At 49.2% G+C, this 8,801-nt stretch overlaps 2 protein-coding genes across 5 annotated transcripts in view; both read right to left on the reverse strand.

Moving 5' to 3' along the window:
• The window catches only part of LOC111814145 (zinc finger protein 431-like), a 629,125-nt gene that overhangs the window by 509,498 nt on the left and 110,826 nt on the right, over positions 1-8,801 (reverse strand). The gene's annotated exons all lie outside the window — the stretch shown is intronic.
• LOC101564436 (zinc finger protein 709-like) overlaps positions 3,436-8,801 on the reverse strand; it is a 116,185-nt gene continuing 110,819 nt past the window's right edge. For 3 of the 4 annotated variants that reach the window (XM_023706896.1, XM_023706894.1, XM_023706895.1), the window contains exons 2-4: positions 8,333-8,459; positions 8,087-8,147; positions 3,436-5,980 (exon numbers count right to left, since the gene is read on the reverse strand). In XM_023706896.1, coding sequence (XP_023562664.1) covers positions 3,595-5,980; positions 8,087-8,147; positions 8,333-8,459 — 2,574 coding nt within the window. In that variant the 3' untranslated portion in view covers positions 3,436-3,594. Of the gene's footprint in view, positions 5,981-7,985; positions 8,148-8,332; positions 8,460-8,801 lie in introns of those variants that run through there. The other variant, XM_023706897.1, reaches the window with a different exon arrangement.

Below are 8,801 nucleotides of genomic sequence, written 5' to 3' on the forward strand. Positions count from 1 at the left end.
ATTCCCACACTGGACCCTGAATCGATCACCAACCGTATACATTCGACATCCTCGGAACAGCTGGCCGTCCCCAGACAGCGGGAGCCTCCCAGGACACCCAGGCATAAGCACAACCCACTCCCATCACCTCCCAGAGACTCACGAGCAGTCTTTACACGAAAGGCGTTGCTCCATCTGCAAGAGCTGCCACAGAGCCGACAGGCTCAGCGCTGCTGAAAATCCCAGCGCGATGTCTCTGGGACCCGAGGCAAAGCCCAGCGCCAGCCCCTGCGCAAATCGAGCTAAGCACTCCCAACATTCAATGACACAGTTTCATACCAAAAATGGCACACAGGGATACAAAGGAAGGCCACAGGGAGCCCAGAAGCCAGCAGGCAGACAGTACGTCCTGCGTTTGTCTGAGCCCCAGTTCCCGCCTATGGGCTGCTTGGCAGGTGGGCTGGGGAGGCAGCTGGTACCCCGAGTGAGCCCTGAATACCCTCCTAGCATGAGTACACACATCTTCTCTTGCCTGCTGTCAGTGCCACCAGGAGCCCTCTCCCTGTGGGTCCAGGCTGCGGCGTTCTCTACACAGCTGGGGACAGGCGCCAGCACGACAGACCGAGCATAGTGGCCCGCGTCCTCCCTTAGAGCCCGTGCGCCAGGCCCGTCGCTCCCGCTTCCTCCCGCCCGGGACACGCAGCGACCGCTCCCGAGGCAGCGGCGGGCAACACTCATCTGCAGAGCCTCAGATTGAGGAAGCAGCTGGAACCCAAGTCGTTGAAACTAGAGCCGCGGCGGACTGGAATGGCGCGGGTCTAGCGCCCCCTATGGGCCAGGCAACAGTTCATGGATGTCCTGTGACAATCCCCCTTTACCATGAAGTCCTGTGACAATCCCCCTTTACCTGCCGTCTTTGGCGTGACAGTAATGAGCACCTGGGCACTGACAGGGGGCTCGGAGTGTCCCTGCTGTCGCTGCTCTGTGACTTATTCGTGTAACTGAATGGGCATGCCCTGCTGACAAGGGACAAAGCCATACGCCAAATGTAATCATTATTTTTTGACTTTTCAAATCGGTACTAATAGTTTTATATTCCACTTCTGTAGTACGTCTGTTCACCATAAATAAGCCAGAACAGGGACCGGGGACATAGCTCAGTAGAATAAGCACCTGCCTGGAAAGTGTATGGTCCTGAGTTCAATCCCCAGTACCACAAAAAAATAAAAATAAATAAATGAAATAAATAAATATAAATAAATAAATAAATGAGCCAGAATAGGTACTGTAGGGTAAAAAGAATCCCCTTGGTCAGTCTGGCCCTAAAGCAAAGGTGAGGTTCACTGCAGGATGTGTTGAGTTCCCAGCACCACTAAGGAGGCAGGGGCCTTGCAGTGGGCCACAGGGCCAGCTGCGGTTCTTGGCCAAGAACAGATTCATTACACTGTCATCTGACAGGCCCTCAAGCTTTTCCTTGTAACCTTTGAAAGCACACAGACGTGTTTTCATTCACTTCCTTTGAAAAACACATTTCCCTTTGTGGAGTCTTCACAGCAGGTAACTGTTCTTTCAGAGACTATGCTGAACAAAAAGGTTTCAATCAGTAAAAATAAATGGGGCCACCCATTCACCTTCACAACCCCAGCGCCTACTGGGCATGCAAAGCCTTCATCTTAATTCTAGGGACTGCCATGCAGCACACTGGGTAGACAGCTATTCTGTCACATTGAAGCCAGCCTTTCCCAAGCGTCACCTCCAACACAGGTGACCTGCACGCCGCCTGAGGACCGGGGCCAGTGCTCTGGGTGCTTCCCTTGGGAGGGAAGCAGGGTCCCTGGGGGCCAATCTGCTGGCTCCAAAGGCGTTGGCTGCTGGGTATAGGGCAAGGTGACAGAGACTGTGCTTCAGAGAAGTCATTTCTTATTCCTGTGGCCTGGAGACGGGGGGTGACCCCATGTTCCACAGGCACGGAGGGGTCCAATCCTTATGAAATTTAGGATTTTTTAAAAAATGTATTTGGTTGTTACAGGGTCTCACTACGCAGCTGAGACTCATAGTGATCCTCCGGTTTTGAGCCTCCCCGGCGCTGGGATTACAGGTGTACCTCACTCCACTGGGACTGGCTGGCTCTGTCCTTCCTGAGGGTGGAACTGGCGCGGCATGTGGTGCTTGGGATCCAACCAGGGTTGCTGCGCTTGCCTGAACCTGCCTACCCAGGCGCTTTGGTCTGCTGAGCCAACTCGCTGGGCCCAGGCTTCCCACTCGCGCACTCAGCCTGACGGTGCAGAACTCTCCCTTCTCAGTCTGCATAATGCTCACCACAGAGAACCTTTTCCGTACTGTTCCGTCAATTGCTCCCGAGCGCAATTCATTTCATGTGCTGGGAAGGCCCCGTGTACTGAATGCTCTCATCCATTACTTCCATTTGAATGGCATTTCAACAGTGTGTTCCTTCCCGTCTCTGACAATGACGACACGAACCACGTTTTCCCACATGGCTTCCACACACAGGTTAATCCACAGCGCTACTTCTTCATGTCTCTGACAACCACCATGTGTGCGGGAAATCTCCCACACTGCTTCCCCACACAGGACTTCTGCTGGAGTGCGAGCCCTTTCGTGATCTTGACAATCTGCCTGTGTGTGCTAAACGCTATTCCACACTGCTGCTGTGCACGTCACTTCTCTCCAATCTTGAGTCTACACGTCATTGATACCATCTGTGTAACCTGGGCACCTTCCATCATGTACTTACTGTGGATTCCTCTGTATGAGGCTGTACATATGTTATAATTCCTGTCATTGCTTGCACACCCTGGTTATGTACACAGGGTTTCTCTCCGTTATGTCTTTTCTTCAGTCAGCAATTACCATCTTGATGGAAAGCTCTCCCACATTGCTTACACAGGGGTTCTGCTCAGTTTGACTTATTTCATGTAATTTACATGTTGATCTAGTTTTCCCACATTGCTTACAGAAAAGGTTGAACCTTTGTGAGTCTCTACATGCCTCTGACAGGTACCATGTGTGAAGAAAGCTTTGCCACATTGCTTACATGCACAGGATTTCTCCCCAGGGAGTCCACTCATGAATCTGCCAACCACCACTTTTAATAAAAGCTTTTTCACAATGCTTAGTTGTTTTTCCCACTGTGCTTCCATTCTGGGATTCATCAGCAATCACTTGCACAGAAAGCTTTAAGCTGTGTATGTACCTGGAATTTCTCCCTGTCAGTCCCTTAACACTTCTTTCCCCTGTACTTATGATTGGGCATACAGGGTCTACAGTGTCTCACTACACAGATGGGACTCACAGCGACTCTCCTGTTTTCAGCTTCCCAAGTGCTGCAATCCCAGGTGGATGCCACCATGCCCAGTCTCAGTGGCTGTGTCAGCATGGCAAGGGCCGGCACTGCCCGCTGGGGATTGAACCCCGGCCGCTGCGCTCTGGCTAAGCTGGTGCTTCAGTCTGCTGAGCTATGAGTTCAGCCCCTTCACACCTTTGACAAGCACAATGTGTGAAGAAAGCTTGTCTACACTGCTTACATGCAGTTTCTTGACAGTGTGAATTCTTTCATGTCTTTCACAACTGTGTTAGGAAAGCTTGTCCACACTGCTAACATGTATAGGGCTTCCCCGCAAAGTGATTCCTTTCATGTCCTTGCCAACCTAGTTTGCTCCTGAAAGCTTTCCCACATTGTGCACATGTGTAGGGTTTCTCACCAGTGTGAGTCCTTTCATGTCTTTGCCAACCTAGTTTGCTGCTCAAAGCTTTCCCACACTGCCTACATGCGTAGGGCTTTTCCCCAGTGTGAGTCCTTGCATGTCCTTGCCATCCCACTTTGCTGCTGAAAGCTTTCCCACATTGCACACACATGTAGGGCTTCTCCCCAGTGTGAGTCCTTGCATGTCCTTGCCAACCTACTTTGCTGCTGAAAGCTTTCCCACACTGAGCACATACATAGGGTCTTTCTCCAGTGTGAGTCCGTTCATGAATTTGCCTACTGTCTTTTCTACTGAAAGCTTTCCCACATTGCTTGCATGCATAGGGTTTCTCCCCAGTGTGGGCCTGTTCGTGAATTTGACAAGTACGATGTAAACCGAAAGCTTTGCCACAGTACTTACACGCAAAGGGTTTCTCCCCAGTATGCATCCTTTCATGTACTTGCCATCCTACTTTGCTGCAGAAAGCTTTCCCACATTGCCCACATGTGTAGGGTTTCTCCCCAGTGTGAGTCCTTTCATGTCTTTTACAAACTGTGCGCGTGACAAAGGCTTTTCCACAATAGTTACACACATAGGGTTTCTCTCCAGTGTGCAACCGTTCATGAATTTGCCAACTATACTTTCCACTGAACGCTTTGCCACAATGCTTACACACAAAGGGTTTGTTCTCAGTGTGTGCCTCTTTATGCCTCTGGCAAGCATGTTCACTGAAAGCTGTGCCACACTGCCCACATGCACAAGGGCTTGCTTCAGTATGAGTCCGTTCATGCGTCTGACACTGGCCACGCGTAAAGAAAGCTTTGCCACATTGCTGACATGCATAAGGTTTCTCCCCACTGTGGATTCTTTCATGTCTTTGACATCTATAGTATGTCACGAAAGCTTTCCCACATTGCTTACACACATAGGGCTTCTCACCAGTGTGTGACATTTCATGAATTTGACACGTACGATATTCTCTGAAAGTTTTGCCACAGTGCCTACATGCATAGGGTTTCTCCCCAGTATGAATTCTTTCGTGTATCTGACAGTTACCTCGTGTTGTGAAAGTTTTCCCACACTGCTTACATGCGTAGGGTTTCTCCCCAGTGTGTGCCTGTTCATGAATCTGACAAGTACGATACACACGGAAAGCTTTGCCGCACTGCTTACATGCATAGGGTTTCTCCCCTGTGTGAGTCCGTTCATGCCTTTGACAATTGCCAGGTGTGATAAAAGCTTTGCCACACAGCTTACATGCATAGGGCTTCTTGCCAGTATGAATTCTTTCATGTCTTTGACAACCGTAATGTGTTATGAACGCTTTCCCACACTGCTTACACACATAGGGTTTCTGCCCACTGTGTGCCTTTTCATGAATTTGATAACTACGATGTACTCTGAAAGCTTTGCCGCACTGCCTGCATGCGTAGGGTTTCTCCCCAGTGTGAGTTCGTTCATGAATTCGCCAACTGTCTTTTCTGCTGAAAGCTTTGCCACATTGCGTGCATGCGTATGGTTTTTCCCTGTTGTCAGTCACTTCATGCCTTTGACACATACCATGTCTGCTGAAATCTTTCCCAAGTTGTTTGCATACATAGGGTTTCTCCCCAAGGCAAGTGCTTTCATGAGCTTCATATATGCTGTTTGTTCTGAAAGCCTTCCCACACTGCTTACATACAGAGAGTTTCTCCTCAATGTGAATTCTTTTGAGATCACCCAATGAATTAACAGTGAGGGATTTTTCATTGTGTTCATACACAGGAGTTTTTTCTCTAACTTGAGCTTTTTCATGTGCTGGAATATGGAAAGGAGAATTAAAACTTGTTCCGTATGGCACACATGAGTCTGTATGTACTTCACGGTGACACCGTCCCCAGACCTCAGCATCACTGGTTTTACTGAATGCATCGACAGCCTGCTGCTCTGCAGTGGTACTTTCTGCAGTGTAATCAGAGTACAAGTCTGCACATGGCATAAACTCGTGGGGCTGTTCCTCAGAACCCACGTTTGAATGTTCCTGAAAGGACTGCAGGTCGGCGCAGGCTTTGCCAGCTTTCTTACAGGGAGAGAGCTTCTCTTGAAACCTCTCCTGCTCAGATGGTCTGAGTGCAGTGTCGGCCATCATGGGCCCAAGTGCGGACAAATGACCAGCCAGGATCCTTCTAGAACAAAGGCTTTCAGCTCGGTTTATGCCAACACCTGTCACGTGTGCATTTGTGTCAGGAGGCTGAGACCCCATTTCTCCACGTTGACACCATAATTCATACTCACAGGACTGCTCTGCCTCTTCACTTCTGCAAGGGGAGAAAATGAAAAGCACCAATCACATTTCATGGTGGCTTTCGGTAGTGATTCTCCAGGAGGAGGTCTGGCTCGGTGGGTTGAACACACTAAAAAGCTTTTACCCAAATACAAGGATGCATTAAGGAGTCTGTAATCCACGCAGTGGCGATACACAACACTCCTTCTTACTGAGCAAGGGGAACACATGTTGGCGAAACATGCTCCATACGCTCATGTGTTTCTGAGACTTTTTCCTGCGTGACTCCATCCCTCCCCTTCCACTGGGCCTCTTCTCCCATGCCAAAGTATCTGCGTCTATGTCCACCATTTCTCTTCTCTTTACTCCTTAATTCCTGTAGCAGGATGCTCATGCAAAGTAAACCCTGTCATACTGAAATCTCTCTTCCTTTATCTCACCTGAAGTTATGGGCTCTGGATCCATGCGGACGTTGCTGAATGCCTGGCCTTCATTCTTTAAGGATGAACGATACTGCATGATGTGCACTACATATTTTTGACTGTAAACTGACCCCAGGGTTTCAGCATTGAGATTCACTCATGTGCAGTCTCACTTTTATTTTCAAGCAGCTTCATCAATCATTCATTGGCCCAGGCCGGCCCAGCGTGAGTGCAGGACCTTCCTGCTGCAGCCTCCCACACTGCAGGGTTCCACGCAGGCCCTTTAGGCCCAGGATGTGCCACGTTTCTTAGTCAGCTCACATCTGAAGCGGCATTTAGGCTTTTCCCAGAGCCGGGCTTATCTGAGCTCACAGCTATCAATGCTGATTTAAGCATCAGTGTAATGGGATTACTTTAACATCCGGGGAACATGTGCCCTAAAGCGCAGCCACATATGGCTGGAGGTGTGGGGGACGGGTGACGTTCTGGGAGCCTCAGGTAGCAGGACCACTGGGAGGCAGATCACTGCCAGGAAAGGGCCAGCCAGATAGCTCAGCCGATTAAAACCCCTGCTCAGGCAGACGCAGGGCTTGGGGTTTGACACCGGGCCAGCTGTTGCACCTCACCCCCAGGGTGCACCGAGATGGCAACTGAGCCTGGGCAAGGCGGCGCACGCCCGCAAGCCCAGAGCTTGGGAAGCTGAAAGCAGGAGAATCACTATAACTCTGATCTGTGTAGTGTGACCGTCCAGTCCCCATAGGCCCTGCACTAAAATACAAAAAAAACCAGGTATCTTGCAGGGCTACATAGTGAGATCCTGTCTGGAAAATAAAAGACGACGGCTGGGAGACGGCTGAGCAGCGTGTGGCCCAGTCTGGCAAGTGCAAGTCCTGAGTGTGATCCCCACTAGCCCAAAAATAAACACCAGAGCTGCGGTCAATAAGTGGGATGAGAACAGTGATACTTGTTTGGATGCTGAAAACAGGCACGATGTGAGCAGCTTTTCAACACTGCATATGTACATCACATTGAACTGCAAACAGTAGCACACATTTGTGTGATAGGAAATTTTTTTTTTTGGCAGAACTGGGATCTTTTTTTTTGGTGGAACAGGGGATTGAACTCAGGCCCTTGCATTTGCCAGGGAAGCGCTTATTCCACTGAGCCATCTCATCGGCCTGGAAATTTCTCTTTTAAAAACATGCATATATGATGAGTTAGCTCTGAGTATATGCATAAAATCTGGGCTATATCCTCCTGTATGCAATTCCTAGAAGCAATGCCATCAAACATATCTACACGGCTGAACATGGAACAAAACGTGCGCCCATTTTGGAGTTTCAGACATGGACTCGCTCTGCAGTTGATGCTGGCCTTGCACTTACTATGTGGCCCAGCTTGCCCTGGAACTCGTGGCGAACTTCCTGCCTCCCCCTCCAGAGTGCTGAGATTACAGACAGGCACAAACTCACCCAACTTGCAGTAAAGTTCTTTTGCATTACTTCAGTGATCTTAGGTTTTGCATGATATGAGTAACACCTACATTTGAAATACAGAATTGTTTCAAATATTCAGTTGTCAGACTAGCGCCAGTCAATGTAAATAAGTCTAGTGAGAAATACTGTAGGGTTAAAGAAGTTTGCACCGCTCTTTCTCGTGCACTTTTCTTGGGTTAACACTGTGGCTGAGAGGAAGTTTCCTCCCTGAGGACACATTACCTGAGCTGCTTCCCGCATTTCCTGTCCTTATCGTCAAGGTGCTGGTCATCCGAGCTCCTCCCTAAAGGGCACAGACAAATCGTGAGAACTCATATATACATATGACAATCTGTGGACTCCAGTTTGAGTCACTGTTAAATGGCACCACCTCTAGAAGGTACTTCATAATCTTTTCATTAATGAAATTCTGCTGAAGAGCAGGATCCGATACTCTGAGTGCACAACTGACCACGCTATCCTCCTCACCTACGGCAGCCAGGTTCCTAAAGGTCTCCCACATCACGTCTCTGTACAGCTTCTTCTGGGACGGATCCAGCAAGGCCCACTCCTCCCTGTAGAAGTTCACAGCCACATCCTCGAAGGTCACCGCCTCCTACACCATCAGGCATGGATTTGGAGAAAGAAGAGATTTAGAACATGAGCCATTTCAATTCTATGATAAAAGGCTCACACAAGGCTACATTTTCCAAAGACGTATTTCAAGTCTTAGTCAAGGATCACCTATGCGCATCTTTCTGTATTCAACACTCAGGAAGGCTGAGCCACAGTGGAGTGGGGACTCTTCGTCTCTTGCTGCGAAACCCAGCCTTCCAGGTTAATAAGTTGCTAAAGCACAGGTCATAGCAGAAGCACACATCTCAGAATGCAAGGGCAAAAGCAAGGAGACAAATATCTGATGAGTTACTCTGATGGTTCACAGCCAGTACTGTCTTTG

The sequence above is a fragment of the Octodon degus genome, unplaced genomic scaffold (genome assembly GCF_000260255.1).
Source record: "Octodon degus isolate 3935 unplaced genomic scaffold, OctDeg1.0 scaffold00274, whole genome shotgun sequence".
In the NCBI taxonomy this organism is placed as follows: Eukaryota; Metazoa; Chordata; class Mammalia; order Rodentia; family Octodontidae; genus Octodon; species Octodon degus.